The sequence below is a fragment of the Ochotona curzoniae genome, unplaced genomic scaffold (assembly GCF_017591425.1).
Source record: "Ochotona curzoniae isolate NIBS_2020 unplaced genomic scaffold, NIBS_Ocur_1.0 scaffold_3835, whole genome shotgun sequence".
NCBI lineage: Eukaryota > Metazoa > Chordata > Mammalia > Lagomorpha > Ochotonidae > Ochotona > Ochotona curzoniae.
The window spans coordinates 14,668,815-14,687,237 of NW_024467114.1; the positions used below are offsets into that span (position 1 = coordinate 14,668,815).

General features: G+C 38.1%; 1 protein-coding gene across 2 annotated transcripts in view; it reads right to left on the reverse strand.

The window, feature by feature from the left end:
* THSD7A (thrombospondin type 1 domain containing 7A) overlaps positions 1 to 18,423 on the reverse strand; it is a 280,481-nt gene that overhangs the window by 13,908 nt on the left and 248,150 nt on the right. For both annotated transcript variants that reach the window (XM_040964690.1, XM_040964691.1), the window contains exons 14-19: positions 14,784 to 14,962; positions 12,297 to 12,302; positions 10,555 to 10,688; positions 5,817 to 5,970; positions 3,416 to 3,560; positions 2,182 to 2,297 (exon numbers count right to left, since the gene is read on the reverse strand). In XM_040964690.1, coding sequence (XP_040820624.1) covers positions 2,182 to 2,297; positions 3,416 to 3,560; positions 5,817 to 5,970; positions 10,555 to 10,688; positions 12,297 to 12,302; positions 14,784 to 14,962 — 734 coding nt within the window. The remainder of the gene's footprint in view (positions 1 to 2,181; positions 2,298 to 3,415; positions 3,561 to 5,816; positions 5,971 to 10,554; positions 10,689 to 12,296; positions 12,303 to 14,783; positions 14,963 to 18,423) is intronic.

An 18,423-nucleotide genomic window follows, 5' to 3' on the forward strand; every position in this document is an offset into this window, starting at 1 on the left:
TGCATTGCATTTAGGAAGTTTTCATGCATGGGGTCTGACTCGCAGAATTCAACTATCTCACTACATAGACTGCAGTTATTATGGATGTCTACTAATTAGACATTCTAACCTTTTTACAACGTCACCTCTAAGTTTATTCTTTGTTTTATCTAACCATTTCAGAAAGTGAAAAAAATAGGGAAGGAAAAAACAAACTGCCATGTATTGAGTAAAGGTAAAAGGTAAAAATAAGTGCTAGCATGTTGAGCCTTACGTTGGATCTTTGTTGGGGAGAAATTCCTTCCTCCTTTTGGCCTTTGAAGCAGCAACAACAGTTACCTGCCGCTGTTTCCCTGAAGGCAAGTTTTCCACATTCATGCGCAGGCAGGAAATCCGGGCACTGTTGGGGGGCAGGGGAGCCTGATTTTGTTGTTTTACTTTTGTTTCATGAGCTACTGTTTAATCCTGCTGCAACGATAAGTAGAGATACTGTGGGGTAGGAGTTGAGTCCAGTCACCACAGAATAATGCTATCCTCCCTGAAGACAGTGTTTTCCAGAATGTTCGGATCTCACGCAGGAGGGCGTGCGTTAAGGAGCTAAAATTATTTCAGGTTTTCACTCATGTTTCTTAGTGATACCTTTAGTCCTGTGAGGCAGCACAAAGCTGGCTATGCTTTGGGCTCAGTTTTAAGAAACCTCTCAGAACTTTTTTGATTTATTTATTATTCTGATCTGGGAAGCATTTGTGGGGCAGAAAGAGAAGAGGACGTATTAGGAAACGAGCCCCAAAAGCATGTGATTATAATCATCATCATCAATATGCTAATTTTGTAATGGTCATATCATTGCAATGTTAATTTCAAAACCAAAATGTTTCAGGGGAGAAATTCCTCATTATCTAATGCTAATGTATTAACAGACGAGGTTGTATCATGGGACCACAGTGGGAGGCACCTGTTAGCTAAACAGCTTGATGTTTTCAGTGCATTTGAGGGATGTGTTTCTGTGGACAAAGAAGGTTGGGCCTGTGTGATAAACAGCATAATTAAATCACATATTTTCATCTGGAATTGTTCCTTAGGTGATGGAATCATTTATGGTGGCTCAAGGATGTACAAATGTAATAGTGATGAGGATGGCATTGTGGCACAGAGGATTAAGCCTCAGGTTTGCAATGCCAGCAAACTCATATCCAAGTGTGGGTTTGAGCCTTGGCTGTTCTGTTTCTATCCATCTCCCTGTGAATGTGCTTAGGAAAGCAGCTTGTGACAGCCCAAGTACCTTGGCCCCTGCGAGCCCTGTCCTGGGAGAACCACAGTTTCAGACTCATAGCTTCAGTCTTAAACATCCCTGGTGAAGATCTCTATCCCTTCTCTGTCATTTTGCCTTTTGAGTCTCAAATGTTCTCAACTCTAATAAAGTTGTGAATATCCCCTCATTTATTCCAGAAGGCTTGAGGCTCTGCTTATCTTGGTCTGATTCTGACACACTACGCTTCAGATGCACAGGAAGTCAAAGCCTGTCAAGAAGCTAAGCATTCTGGGGCGTGGAAATTAGACAAGATATAAATAGGAGTGAAGTGCTGCTTCATAAAAACTAAGGTCATCAGCTGTGTTTCCTCATATTCCAAAAGGTCATACCTAGAAGCGATGACATTTTTGCATCAGTTACAGCATCGTTAAAATTCTGTGTCTGCCACAGCAACGGCCGATTCCACGCCTTTGTTTGATTTTTCCAGATCTGAGTATTTAGATTCTCACAGCTGGGTATTAAATCTTGATACAAAATGTGCTAGCAAACCACAAGTGATCAATGTTTAGCAACAAAATAACTCATGGGTCTTGGCAGGTGTCCCAGACACTACACATGATTCACATCAAATTACAAAAGGTGATGAGTTGGCTGATTAGGATTTATTGCCATTATTCACCTTGATTACTTATTGTTCCCCAAGTATTTCTTTCAGAATAGGCTAATCAGCATACCTTTGGGCTCCAAGCAGAACAAAATACAGGAAATTATGTGTGGAAATCTGTAGCACTGGACACAATCCCTTTTCAATAAGATATTAAACAGCCTGCGAATGGTGCAGAAAAACATCTGGCTATGAGCTGCACAGAGCACACAGGTCACTTGGCACAGCATGGATTGAAATTATTAGGGATGAATTTACTCGCAAAGATGTAACAGTATTCACCCACCTCTTCACAATACTTCAGGTCAACCGACTTGCCATCGCTTCGAACACAATCCAGCATCCTTGTTTTAATGCCATGTCCACAAACTGCCTTCTCGCTCAGCTGACATGTACTCCAGTCTGAAAGGAAGGGAACCCATCAGACCAGAAGGCCAAACACAAAACAGATTTCAAATGAAACCCTGATGACCCAAATCCCATATTTAATTCACAATTGCTTCCTAAGCTGCTCCATCAATCATCCCGCATACAGAGCATATGGGTCCCAGCTTTGAGCCTATCAAGAGTCAAGTGGAATTGCTGGGTTTGCACATAGCTACGGAGATTATTCTCGAAGGCAGATGTCTGCTTGACAATGTGGATGCCTCTTCAATGTCTTACAAATATTTATCTTAGCAAACATAGTTTAAATTTTTTAATGTCATTTTTGTTATACCAAATGATTATAATTTTAGAGATGAAATTTAATGTAGTTCTTATTGAAATAAACTGCAACATATCCTACTTGTTCATATTTACAGTGCTTTAAAATACAAATGTTTCAAAATCACTTTGGGCTTCTTTATTTCTTATCTTTTTCCAAGGATAATTCTTTCGCCTTTTTTTTCCCCCTAGGATAACAAAAATACGACTGACTCAGAGAACTCTTATTTCCATTATGCTATGAAAGGAAATTGAGGAGGAAATCAGAAAGAAAATGTAATTTCTTTGAATTTGTTTCAGTATGAAAATTGGGAAAAATTTGAAAGTAACCTTTGACGTAGGCTCAAATCATATGACCAATGGAATATTTTCTTCTTTGGAATATAAGTGCCTTGATAGTATTAAATGCTTATTTACCTATTTACTCTGCATGGATTCATCATCTTTGGCTGAATTTTTAAATATCGAATCATGTTTATAAGCTGCCCTTTTGCCATGATTTGTTATCTGTTGTTTTTTTTTTCTAAAAAAGATCAAACTTATTTCATGCATTGCTTTCCAAAGTAGAGAGGCAACTTAATTGGTATCACTTACATGGTTCACAATAAACTGTAAGGGTGATTGACTATATGATATTTGCGTTGTTCATCTCTAGAAGTTTTCCAAAAATATTGCTACATATTTCCATGATTTCACAATTACTTCTGGGAAAGTAAGCAGCATGTCCAAATGGCACCTAGGTGGAGATGAATTGTACTGGTGGGAACACCTCTGACCTCGCCCACACAGGCTCTGAGAAGATGCTGCCTGCTTACCTGTCGCATTGTAATCGTAGTGGTAGCAGTTTCTGTTCAGGCTACAGGGTTCCTTCTCAATAGCATCAGGGCAGGATCTTCCTTCGTCAGCAGGTTGTCTGATGGGATAAGCTGACCTCTGCCGGAAACTGCTTTGATTGCAAGGCTTAGAAAGAGCAACACAACATCTCAGAAAGGTGGATAATTTGGTGCTTTGTGACCAGAGGAGCAGAAGGGGAAATGCTAGGGTCTAAGTCAGCTAACTTAGACTCTGTGTTTCCTTCCTTATGTAAAATGAAAGGGCTGGATGTGATTCTGATGACCTGACTAGAAATAATAAATAATATGCATCAGACTCTGTCCAAAATACTAATATGTACAACACCTCATACCTATATACATATATGGCTATAATAGAATAACATTTTAAATTACATAATACCTTTATACATAAGTTTCTAAAAAACACTCACCTATTTTTCTTCCTATGAACTTTCTGTTAAATTGATTTACAATTTTTGGTATGCTTTACATCAAATTACTCATGTTTATAAATTGCCATGTATCCCACAATTATCTCCATAACTTACAGTAATTAAACATCTGAAAAAGACTTTTAATCTGGTATTTGCATTTAAAGCATTTCTTTTACTTGAACCTTCTAAAAGTAGGAAGATATTTTAAGTAGCATCAATTAGGTATTGTTATACCTTTACATGCTATCTACATTATAAGAAAATAATCTGTTACCCTTAAAATGGTTTTCAGGACTAAAAGACCCAGTTTTAGTGATGTTTTATTTTTCTCATGAACATTTGTGCCCTCAAACACATACCTAAAAGGATGACAATTAAAACTGTTAATAGAAGACACACTAAAAACAAAGTGGAAAAGCCTGTATGGCCAAGAAAACACTGGACAAAATGAAGAGGGAACTAACAGAATAGTGGAACAGACCTGACAAAGGATTCATATTTAAAATGTAGGAAGAGCTCAAGAAACTCAACAATAACATCTCTCTATAATGAAGTAGAACTGAAAATAAAAAGATGTAACAGAAAAAGTCCAATATAAAGTCGAAGAAGCACAGCTATTAAGCCAGATGATTTTCTTTTCTAAGTCTAAATATTTCTATTGGAAACTTCTCAAGAACAGAAAATCTGTTTCACCCACTCTGTTTTATATTGAATGGAGCCCTCCGTTATCCTAAGATGACTTTTTCTCATTTAAAACAGAATCCAAATAGGCAAAATTCCAGGTTAAGAGCTGCCATTGTCAGAACCTCTGCTCGTACATTTAATGACAGGGGGTTTGGGTTCTAGGTGCCCACTTTGCAAAAGCAGAATGTCTTTGCTACATAATCTGTAGCCAGAAGGGTTTCTCCTAGATAGACACAGGCACTGTAGAATGTAGCACAACCATTTGGGGGGGTTACTAGTTCTGTTACAATTATTAGAAAACCATTTGCAAACTCTTGTTGAGCAGTTGCTTCTGTTTACAATTTGACTTTATTCAAGTCATCTGCCAGCCCTGTGTTGCAACCAATCAGCATCTTTCATAATGTTAGCACTAATGAAAAATCAGTATTGTCTTCCTGGGAACACATGCGTCACAAACCTGGCATCCTACAGGTATGCCATCCTACACTGTATGTCAACCAATTGGTGCCACATTAGAAGCATTTTCTCTATGGTCTGAAGCTGCTTTGGACATATGCAGTTTTACGAAAACACCCAGGGCTAAGCCACATTTCCCACAAAAGCAACTCATTCTGTTCTGAATGATTTTCTCCCCAGAGTTCCATGGGAGAGCCCCTACTGACTGGAAATCTGGAAGCTTTGTAATTTAAAACTCTGGGCTGGTTTTTCAGATGCAGAGAGACAGTGTGTGCAAAGACTCACTGATACACAGCTTTCATCCTCTTACTCAGCTTCTAAGCCAGGACCTTTAGCTTCTCAGCATAAATACCCTCACAGCAGTAGCCCAGCTGTGTGCAAGATTATTCCTACCATTTAAATAAAATGGATTGCACACAAAGCAAGGGATGGCAACAACCTGCTAGCTAAAGCATCTTGACCAGAGCTTCATTCTTTTTCTCCTTTTACCTGGAGAGATCATTATCACCACCTCAGTTTCTGGCCTGCTGTGTATTTATGAGGCAAGCTGAAGGCACTTTGTGCAGGGTTGAGAAGCAGCATAAAGCTTGTCAGAGGTCGCGCTGACCGTGCTGGGAGAGAAAGCACCGCTGCCTTTAAAGGGCATGCTCACGGACTGCAGTGGCTGAGATGTACCTTCACGTTTGGAAAAGAGGCTTCCCAGAGTCTACATGGAAGCTATCTTTTCTAAGTGATTTGTTTTTAAGTGTTAAAGGTAAGGAACTTCACAAATTCTGCACTAATAAGATAATCAGAACTCATCTTACCAGAGCACAGCGAGTCCATGGGCCCCATTCGGACATCACGCAGTCCTCCGGGCACGGTAATTTGCACTCTCTGGAGCCCAGGGGCATCTCCTCTGGGTCACAGAGGTAATCCTCCACGAGCTCAGAAGGGCCATCTGCTGTGTTCTGCATGCATCTGGAAGAAACCATAGGCACCAGTGAAGGACCTGGGACAGACCATGGGGAATCCACAGCATGGGTGGTGCTCCTGAAGACACCATCATGGGGTTGGAGGCAGGAAACTTTCCATGTCCTGAGTAAACTTCTCCAAAACTAAGACTTAAAGTGTTCTTCACTCCCTTGAAATACAGTCTAATTCTTCTAAATGATTTCAACACATGCCTGCAAGCAAGATCATTACTTTTTATGGAAGAGTCACTGGGTAGGTGTCAACTCTGGCTGTCAGTGAGCTTTCTTGGGAAGAAGAGGTCATTTACATTGCTAGATTAGGCAGGAATGAAGGAGTAGGTCCAGTCAACTTAATGGGACCAGAGGATGCAATCTTGGCATCTAACCCATGTTTTTATTTTCACAAAAAGAACAGATTGCATAGAGAAGGCAGAGTTGATTCAAGTCTGATGGAAAGACCAGACACACTGTAATCTCTACAGGAACGGTTTCATGAGGATTTTTCAAAGCTGACTGCAGGTACTGACCTTTTTTTCTTTGTCATTTAATGTATTTCCCCCCTCTCACCTGCAGCTAACCTTAAAGTCAAGAGTGAAAAGACAATTATAGTTGTAATTGCACAAATTATAATTGTAATAGCACAAATCCCCTAAACATGGTGTTATGGGTCTTTCTGTCTCTTGGCCAGTTTTTGTTTTCTTCGTCATATTTTTATATTCCTCGCTGTTGCATCGTATGAATAGCCGGGAAAGGCATTTTCTGTATCTCTTTGAATTTACCCAAGGATGCTAGGGTCAGACTTGATTGTCATAGCCATCTCCAGGCACTTCAGTAGAAGGGAAAAACTTCGCAACGCATCTGTAACTTGGAGAAGGTCAACCAAATTAATGTTTGTGAGGAAAGAGAACTGCATTGTGGGTCATGAGTAGAAAAGCTTGAGTTTTTAAGCCCTTGAAAGCCATTGCCTTGTCTTAAATGTCAGGTGAGTTACACAACCAATTACACTTGGCATCCAACTTTTGGCAACGATTTACAATCAGTTAGGGACATTACAGTTTCAGAAGTCGATTCTACAAAATCACTTTTCTGCAGTGCTGCAGAATTTAAGAGATGTCCTCTTCCCGAATCATACATTCAACGCCTGCAAATGTGTGCCGCTGATTATGGCTTCACTGGATTAGCTTAAAATGTATCCATATCAATATCTTCCTCTGCATTGAAAAAATATATTGGCTGCATGAATGAGAGTACGTCAAAAAGTCCGAAAAGTCAGAAAATGTGCATTTTCATGAAGTTTCTGAACCACTTCACATTAAAAAAGCAATCAGACAGAAACGGGTATTTATATGATTCCATTATGGGAAGAAAAAAAATCAAATTTTGAATACCCTTAGGAAAATTTTAGTTCTCCAGGAAAAAACTCTAATTTCAACAGTTTTTAAAAAGTGTTCTGCTGACATGAAATACACAATATGTCAATCTTAAAAAGTCAGAAAGCTGGTAATAAAAGCTTATTGTGAAAGGTGCTGACATTGGGTATAAGGATTAACTTGTAAAATTGCTATTGACCCAAAGGTAAGAACAGATGTTCAATATTCTAGTATGTAGCTATATCCATAGCACCTCACTTTTAAAAGTTTTTCCTTATTCAATATTATGCAAGTAATATACTCATTTTAGGAAAACCAGGAAAAGTAATACAAATTCCCCAGCATTTACCACTCTTTTCCAAGTTCATTATTTATATTTACATTTCATGATAGGATCAAATTTTAGTTATTTATCATGACAAAAATCAACAACTCATTCTGTAGTACTATATACATGTAATGACTATTTGAATTTCATTACCTAAATGTGTCACTATCATTTATTGTTGGCATTCAGGCTATTAATTGGTTTTACTTATTTGATACTGATACTTTTTTTCAGCATCCTCAAATATGAAATATTTGGATCAGGTTTTGAGCCCAAAGAAAAGTCACTTAACTTTGTGAGTTCTTCAATGTCTTAGCCTTTCTTGTTTGCACACAGAAGGAAGCACACTGTGAGGAAACTGAATTCCAGCAGGAATACGTGGTGTAGGACCACGTTGGCGGCGAAGGGGGAAAGTGGAGTTCCACCAGAGATCTGAGCATAACAGGGGAGGTGTAAGGAATTCTAAAGACCAGCACTGCCTTCTGTCTGCTCAGTGCACTATAAGGTGACAGTTACAAAAAAGGTCCATGCAACAGGCATCCTTTCCTACGCAGACACAATGACACAGGATAAATTTACACCTGCTCTTTATAGACTCACCTGTTCTAAATGTCATCTAAATGCTTTAATTCAAACAGGACATTTTGACCATAATTAACAGAGGATAAGGAAAGCAGTAACAAAGAGGAACACTAGTACCTGATCAGAGGTCACAATCAATACTGACCTTCTACTTACATTAATGATGTTTGCTGTAAAAAATAAATGGATTTGGGAAGTGGAGATGTTTATGAAGCATAGAGAACAAACACGTACACACATAGGTGAAGGGAAAAGCAGAAGAGCAGTGGTTTTTCTCTCACTTTTTTCTGTACATTTGCAAAAGAAGCATAGTAGTTAATTTCTTACAATAAGAAAATGATTTTTAGGTTTTATCTTGAAATTTTTAATTTGGAATAGCGGTGGGAAACAGAATGTTCATCTTTTTCTTCTGTTTTCTCTTCTCATCACGCTCTACTCCATCCTAGTTCATAAAAAAATGGGGTTCAGCTAAATTTTTGAAAAAGGAAATGGAATAGGAGCAGCAAAGTTATGTGTAAGTTACATGCAAACATTTTGTTCTATAAATTTGAATTTATCTACTTGCGAAGTGTCAGTCCTAAATTCCTAAAAAGTTGTGGTTGTTGGGGAGAGCAAACTTCTTTATAACGTAGCTCACAAGTTCTGGATGCTTGATACCTGTCTATACTGAGTGACACTGAGCAGAAGCTGGGGCAGGTAAACAGAACAAGACACACAGATTTGGATTCCAACTCTTGCTGTTTGAGAAGGAATGATTTTAGCACATTACTGAGTACTGTACATTAGAGACCCTACTCTGTAAAACCATGATAACTCCTCCTGCACTTGTCTCATGGAATTCTGGAACCCTTAAGGATCACAGGGCACACATCATATGGAAAGGAAATGACTATCAACCTTGAGTTAGGTTTTAGGGGGACTCCTGAGACTATTGTAAGTTCTTTGCTTGGAGAAACATATAGTTTAGCATAAATGGCAAATGTAAACTCTTCAACATACTGAGGGGTATTTAGAGTACCACAGAAATAAGACAGTGCACTGGAACTTTTTTGTATGACCTAAATATTTGTTATCTGTGCTTCCTAATAGCATAGTCACAGCTAGCTAGTAACACAGTTGGAGTATGGCTGAGGAAAGACATTTAAACATTATGCAATTTCCATTTAAATCAAAATAGCCACATTCGAACAGGCTACCTACAGAAGAACAAGTGAAATCTGGAAGCCAGCTTGGGCATGGAAGGAAGGAACCCTGGATGAGGCAGGAGTGCTCAAAAGATCTATATCAGATTTAAGTATTGTTACAGAGATGCACTTAGTGATATTTGACATGTAAGAAAAACGTTATTGGGATTGAACATGTGCATTAATTCCCTGGGCTCTCAATATGTTGTCCCTTCTTTTCAAGACAACCTGAGAGTGAAGCTGCTTAAGTTATATGGGCATACTTGGTAGGGCACAAAGATTAGTTACTCCTCACCAAGGTACTGAAGATTTCTCTGCACACCCCTCCTAAAACTGTTCTGCACCTCAACTGTTGACATATGCCTTGTTAGACTTATAAACCAGTTTAGACTATCCTAAAATCTACCAAGTTCAGCAAAATTATACTTCAACACTATAAACTGCTAAGTACTAAAATGAAAATAGACATGAGACAGCTGAATAGAACCCTATAGCCATTTTAAGGTGTATAGAAGCCGGCTGTATATCAACTAAAATTGAAATGTCAATGAAGTAGTCACAGGATGTGGTTAGGAATTTTTTTTAACATATTGGTTACTCAATACCATGTCAATTAATTCCATAATGTTGTAAATTGTTGTTGTTATGTTGTGGCTTTTAATTGGTTGGGATGATCTTCTGTCAGCTCTGCCTTCAGACCAGAGATAGTCTCCCCAATAAACTATAGAATTTATCGGGACAATAGGATGCTGGACTCTGTGCTTAGTATATGCTTACAATGTAAGAATCTTGACTGGATTTGAACTGTAATACTGCAACAAGGTGGAGGAATACATCATGGGGCCGGGGCGTGGGTACAGGGAGGGGTTGGGGGAATCCTAGAGCCTATGAAACTGTGTTACATAATGCAATGTAATATAAAAAAATAATAAAATAAATAAATCTTGGGCCCAGCAAAATAAGTTATATGGGCATAACTTCACGACCGCTGGCCTGACACAGACCCTCTCACTGTCTCATAGCACAGATCTGACGGTGATGTGCTTCAGGCGTCTGGTGAGGGGCCCAGGTGCAGTGGGGAGGTACCTGGGAGTTTTGTGTCTTGATGTCCTTCTGTCCAACCTTACCTCACTTTTCGAGTTTGTACTCCCTCTCCACAGTTCTCTCTCATATTCACAAAGGTCACCTTACAGACACTCCAGGGTTCTGTGACCCAGATGTACTGGCTGCAGTCGCTGTGGCACGGTACCACCTCATACACCTGGAAGACACACGGCTCTCTGTGATTCCAGGGAGTTCCAGGAGAAGGGAAGTGAAGACACCCTCACCATCACCATCCTAATCTCATCGTGAAGCACTTTAAATCTCCTCCCTTACATGCACATTCTAAGTCGGTACAGGCAGAAACATCTGGAGAATTCTAGCAGCAAAGGGTAGAGCTAGTGGTGTTACATCCTATTGTTCATTGGACTACACTGGGTAGCCTACCTATTGTCCCTTACCGCACTGCACTACAGCTTAGTAGGCCACGTATCTCACCTATAGATTGTATTTCTCCAATTCTTAGGAGAGGCTGCTCAAATGCTAAGCACAATAGAGACTTCTTGAATGAATAGATGGATGAATTAGATGAGTATAAAAATAAAGCTGCTTATTAAAGAAATATAACTTAGTCTGCTTTCTAAATAAATATTATAAGGCCTTCAAAAGCCATGGAAAATTGAATGAAAAGACACCTATTTTAGAACAGGAAAATTTGAAATCTTCAAAGTTTAGTAAAAAAAATGTGTTATTCTGCATGGATTTAAGATTTTTAAAATTTCATATAAAATCTTTTACTACACATTGAGATTTAATTTTTGCATTTCTCATAGAAAACTAACTTAAAAGAAGTGTGAAATATAGCCATCTTAAAACTAATCCTCAATAAGTCAGGGCATGGAAATAAGGCCTACAGTTGTTCTAATAGTATAGAGCTATGGCCCGAAGCAGTGAGAAACAGGAAACAAATTATTTGTGCTCTGATGTCCAGAAAGACATTCAGTTCCACATTTGCAGTGATATGTTTGGTTTCAGGGGATTTTGAAAAATATAAACTAATTATGCTTTTTGTCAATGAGAAGAATAGCCAAAGAAAATAACTTGGCACATAACTTACTTAGCCACTAAAAAAATTATCTAATAGTATTTTCCTGACTTACAATAATCCACCTTCACTTCCTATTTTATACACAGAGAAACTATAAAATACGTCTTCGGTAACTAAGCAAACAGCGTGGCGTAGCCCTTTGGAGCCATTCTTGTGTGACAGTTCTGCTGGACTAAGAGCCCAAGTGAAGTGAAGATAGTGAACCGTCCCGTAGGAGCAGAACGCACACTGTTAGATTATGATTACTGCTCTCCATGATCACATTCACATTGGGTACTACATTAAAAGAGGACTGTCACAGAGTAAAGCATCACTCTATGATGTGTGAGGGAGAGGAGTTCGTACTAATCCTTTGATGACTTCCATTTTAATCTCCTGCTTGGGAGTGAATACAAATCAATTCACAGCCATCTCCCCTACCAGGCTCCAGCCCATTGGAACATGTCTCAATCCTTCTGGAAAGCAGAAAGTCCTTCAAAGGGGCATCATGGTCAAGTCAGGTTCATGAGTGAAGCTTGTGGCCCCTCCCCTTCACTTAAGGCCCCCATATTTCAATAGTAAAGCACAGATAATCATGCTAGGAGATAAAAGGAAACAGACACAGAACAAAAGGTACTTTCTTCCTATAAGTTACAACATAGCGGGGAAAGAAACACATTCTCAGAAATCACAAATTTAAAAAAAAATCCATGAAAAACCATAAACTTTAAGAGGTCTTACCTGTGCCTAGAGTAGTGTTCAACGGGAATGAAGAAACAGGAAGGAGAAAGACAAAGACGAAAACACATCAGTATATTACCAGAAAAATTCCCATTATAAGTTTCAAATATTATCATACATACAGGAAAGACTCTTATTTTTAGTAATGGCTTGAAACTTTTTTTTTCAGGCCTTATGACCAAAAATTCAGTGATTTATTGTTGGAATGTAGCTTATATAAGCAAGTATTACAAATAGCACAGCTAAGTAATGGGGTAGACAGACAGGATGGTGGACAGCCGATCCAGTTCCCTGCTACTGTGCCCGAGAAGGCAGCAGGTGGCTCAAGTGGTCCCTCCTGGGAGACGGGAAGAAACTCCAGGCTCCTGACTTTGCCAAGCAGAGCCCTGACCATTGCGGCCACGTGAGTAACGAACTAGTGCATGGAAGACCGATTTGTCTCCCCCCTCTTTGTGGTTCTTTCAAATATATAAATAAATCTTTTCTTAAGAAAAAAGATGGATAAAATGAAATAATTCTTGGAATCAGTCACCTCAAAATATACCTAATAGGAAATTGATCTATATTGCAAATAACTTGTGATCCAACTTCTGAGTGAGCTAATATCTATTTACTGATCTCTCTAGAATTGAGAAATTAAGATGACTTAATTAATTCATCTCCTTTTTTTCCTGAATGTGAGGATTTTTTTTTTTCAACTGGAAAATGGAACCTCAGAAGCCAGTTGCAGGTCAACGAACTGCTAATTATTTTATCAAGGAATGTATGAATTACAGCAACTTGCAATTACTGTATGATTTACGATTTTTAACACTTACACAAAAATTTGCAATCTTCCCCCAAATAAAATTCTAATATCTACATTGCTAATTATTTTTTAATGTAGAACATTTATAATGAAGCAAAATACTCAAATGTCTGTAGCTCATACTTACGCTTTTTCAGTTCTAAATGTTTTACTATAACTTCAGTAGTCTGACAACAAGTTTATAAATGCCCTTTTCAGGCTAGGTGTAAGGTCATATCAACTGGGAACATTACATAGAAATGGTTTAAGATTTCCAATTAGCATGACAATTTAACTTGGAACAAAGTCTTAAGCCATTGTAGATCAATTATGAGACAAAATCAAGTTATTTTAATTGCAGATGTACAGATACACACTAACAGATATAACAGATATAAAGAGCTGAATCATTTGTCTTCATCAAGCTCTGGATCATCATTTATCAATACTAAATTTATTACTGGAAATTAAGGCTTTCAAAACCTACAGAGACATTGTTTTTGGATTTTTATAAACACTTCAGTTTTCAGCTTTCTACTTTACATTTGTTTAATTCAAGTCAGGGACTTGGATGGTCTTTGGAGATGATTCACTATTATCTCAAGACCTACCAAATGCTGCAAGATAAGGAAGCTTGGGTACCAGTAGATGGCAGTGGCGGAGTGTTAGTCTCTCATTTGAGTTCAAAGGATAAATTCAGTCACTTGGGAAAAATCAAGACTCTTTGAGGGTTCTTTCTAAGGAATTTAATTCACCACTATTTTTATCTTTATTTACTTTAAAACTATTCCATTTCTTCACAGTGTGGCTTTATTGTCATGAACAAATTTAGCTTTATTTGAGCAGCAAAGTATGTGTACTGCTGAGCAATGTATTCGGGCACTAAACAGTCCATGGATATATGACATATTTCTGCCAATTTAAGGATGAAGTTCATTTTGATGTGTCTTAAATCCAGGTAGATGACTTAACATCTGCATATACTATGTGAAATCCATTCTTTGTTCATTCACTTGTAGACCAAGCAGCTTAATAACTGATGCATTATGTTATACTTAAGTTGGTCACAATTCCGTCTTTAGTCTTTTCACTTTTTCTCTGCATGGGGATACCAATATTAACTATTAACAGTGGCTAACAAGAATGCCATCTGAAGCTCAATAAAATGTCAGGTATAGCTGTAAAAGATGAATAGGTTAACTGATAGCACGCTGGAAACGACTCTGAGATGATCATACTATATTTTCCTCCATTTATATTATATATATATATAAGTTAATAAATTGCACATATTTTTTTCCAGTTGCACATCTGAAGTCATTCATTTCCTTAGCTGAATTTAAACCACTGGTAATTGAAATTGTTTTTCTGAGAATCTCAAGAAACTATAAAGATGAGACAATCAACATGAAGGCTAGAAAGAATTTCATGACAGATTAGATGCCCAACATTATTTTAAATCCAGTTGTCCACTGAGTTGTATTCATACTCACACACTGGTAGGTGCCAAATATCCAGAGAATTCAGGAATAATACTTCTGATTTAGAATCTTAGTAATATCAATGTTTTTACTCAGACATTCCCAAGATAAATGAGTTAAATTTCTGACACAGGAGTTCGCGTATACGTAACCATTTTGGAGGAAAGACAGATCACTGCATCTACAGAATAGCTTATTACTCTCAATGATAGAAAATACCTGGTTGACATGGTCCAATTTGGGGCAAGGCCTTCCTCCATTGTATGGTTTTTCACGCAGCCATTTCGACCGCACCTTCACGCCACTCCCACAGGACTTACTGCATCGCGACCAGTTGGACCACTCGCTCAGCTTGCAGTCTGACGGGCAGGGGATGATGCAAGCCTCTTCGATGTAACCTGAGACAGAGCAGGAAAATGAGACCAGGACCTTCTTGACATGTCACTCGCCCCTGCCACCCGCCCTTCTAGCTCGTTTAGGAGGGCCAAGTTTGACGTGACAGCAGCATGTAAATGCAGGGATGTCTGAATAGTTAGGGACTCAAATTAGATCCTGCAGGAAAATGACACATACACACGGATATTCTGCTAAGATAATAGTTGAGCAGTAGCCATGTGATGTGCTTAGGATGCAAGCTCACCAGATTTCAACATTTCTCACTTTGACAGCTTGTGTTTAATTGACAATAAGCTGTCTGCTGCCATATCATTCCCATGCTGTCAGAATGGTACATTAACAAAAATTATAACCAACTTTTCTATAAAACCCTATCTGTTAATGACAAGTTCGAGTTCCTAATTCCATAGGATGTTCTTCCTTGAAAAGAAAAGGCAGCCCCTCTCGATTGGCATCTGAGAAGAACCATTTAACTTTGCACCTTATGTTTCTCCCTTTTTAAAAAATCAAGCCTGAAGAAGAAAAATGAAGGTTGTTAAATAAATAATGCCTCATCTCTTTATAGTGCTGTCAATTTCAAAATGACTTTACACCTGGTGTCTATCTAATTCTCTTGAAAATCCTGTGCTTAAACATATCAGGCAGATGAGAAAATTTTCCATTTTATATCAACTCTAGAAATTTGATTTTTTTGAGAATCCATTGTAATTTATATGTGAATAGTCTGAAAATTTATGGGAAATACATGTTGCACAAAGTATGCATGCATTCCCATCAAATAAATTTATCTTTTAATACTATTTTCCACAATTTTTTGGAATAATGTAGTGCTAAAATGATAGGCAAATTACTACATAACATTTTCTCATTTTGTCCAATCATAGTTTATCATAAGATGTACAATCTTCCACTACCCCTGCCATACTCAAAAGACATCCTGTTACAGTTTACCTGGGATATAAGGTCAGATTTTGGAAACTGATCTACTTTCTGGCATTTAGTCAGTTCTTCCATTTGCTTTTTTTTTTTTTTTTTTGGCTAAGATAGTTGTAGGCCGACATGAAGTCTCAAAAAACAAAGGTTTCCTTTTTTACTTTTCCCAGTTCTTCCAGCAGCAATCAGGGTATCCTTGCAACCAAGATCTTAATATTAATAGAGCAAACTGAGTTTATTCAACTCCCCTAGGCTTCCTTGAACTCACTGTATGTGTGCGAGTGTGTAGGTCAGAACCAAAGCACATATTCCATTTGATATATATTCAATCATCCCATTCATTTGAATTATAAATGTGCAGATAAAATAAGCTTTCAACCACCTTCACAATTACTAAATTGTGCTGTTGAGAGGTGCACTGTTGATGGATTAAATAATTCATTTTGAGAGCATATGGAAACCATTGGTTCCTTCTGATTTACATCTTTGTGAAGGAGTTGGCCTGACATGCCATCTGAAACATCTAGATTAATCCCAGAAGTGCTTTTAAAAATCTCTATTTGTTTTGTATATTTATGAAGGGATATCGCTTCACACATGCTAAGCATTCATAGATCTCCTAAAAAAATTTCAATGTGAGTATGAACAATTGCCTGTAAGCTTTTACTATTATTGTAATTTTAGTACTGGGAACTTATCCCAAAACTAGGCACTTTCAGTATCATTTAGTTGTATCTATGTACAAATTCACTGTGAAGACCATTTCTTATAGGAATCCCTGAAATTTTGTGTAGTATAATACAAAATCAATCAATTTTTGTATCATTTCTGGAAGTCATATTATAAAACTGGGAATTTCCCAAGCAATAAGACTATCTTATTTTTGCTGGGCTCCATGGACTGCACAAGATATTTCAATGTTCAGGGACATGTGGATTTAAAGTAGAAGTTCATTTTGATGTAAAAAGTGACTTCTATTGATAAGTGAGGCCTTCACAAGTTTATGGATAACATATCTTAGGAAAACTATTCATGAATTTCAAATTTTTACACCAAAGTAAACTTTGGTTCTACTTTGATTTCTTCATGGATTTTTGTGAAGTCCTTTCAACGTGTGAGTTTAGGCTAAAGAGATGCTGACCTTGTGATTAGAGGGACGGAGCTTTGAGCCACGTGACATTTGTCTGGCTTTCAAGGATGGAGAGATTAAATTCAATCACATGGCCAACCATGTCCCTGGAATGGAACCCCTGTAAGAACGCTGGTCCCGAAAGCTCTGGAGACTTTCTGCTTGGTAATTCACGCAGAGTTGTATCCATGCTCCACGGTGGGGTAGGGAGCGGTCTTCCAGTTGGTTTTAGATTCCTTGTCCCTGTTGCTGTAATAAAACTGTAAAGATAACTACAGTATTCTGAGTTCTGTAAGCCATTCCAGTGAGTTACAGAGCTTGAGGCAGTCAGTAATGGGAACCTGCCAACTTAAAGGCAGCTAGTCAAAAGTAAAGTTGGCCTGAACATCCAAACTTGCAGCTGGTATCTGAAGTGATGCAGTCCTGTGATCTGCAAGTCCCTAACCTGGGAAGTTTGGCTTAACTCCAGGCAGTTCGTGTTAGAAGTGCTTCATGTCTTCAGAGAGTTTGTTAAAAAAAAAAAAAAAGGCTTCACAAAACGATTTACATAAAAACTGGTATCTACAGGTTGCCCATTCCATCCACAGTTTGGAAATGAGCACATATCAATGAATTTGTTGAATTTCTCCACAAATGTGACATTGACCATTTTGACTAATGTGTTAAAAATTAGAGACTTTTTCTAAAAAGTTCATTTTGGCAAACAAGCAAACTCACTTTACAAGCCAAAGTTTGTGTGGTTTTGTCATCAGTATAGAAACATTTCTAGAGTCTTCAGGCTGTAAAGTAATGGGCAATCAGTTCATGTTGAAACTTCTGTTTGAGTGATTTCCTTTTAATTTACTCCAAGACAGGGTCCCATCATGCTTCCATCAAGGAAAACCTAACATTGCCACAGGAATATTTCCAAAGGAGCTGGTGTGATTCTAAAGTGTCAAACACAATTTTAACAAAAGTTAGAAAACTGCTTCATCAAATTAGAAAACCAGCAGAAAGTTCTTATTATGGGAGAGTGTATCGTCTTTCTTTTCCCCTCCCTCTTGCCCTTTTCAACTTTCCTTCTTTTTCTTTTTTTTCCCTTAAAATGAACTGTGAGTCTCTAGGAATGACTCAGATGCTTCATTCTCATAATTACTGACCTTTCCTAAAAATAATCTCTTGGAACAGTGAGAAATAGATGTCCATTTAAGCCATAAGGGGAAGGCTTTAAAAATGGCTTCCTGGGTCTGGCACAGCAGCCTAGCAGCTTAAGTCCTCAGCTTGCATGCCCTGGAATCTCATATGGGTGCCAGTTCTAATTCCAGTGGCTCCATTTTCCATCCAGCTCACTGCTTGTGGTTTGGGAAAACAGTCGAGGATGGCCTAAAGTCTTGGGACTCTGCACCTGCATGGGAGACCCCA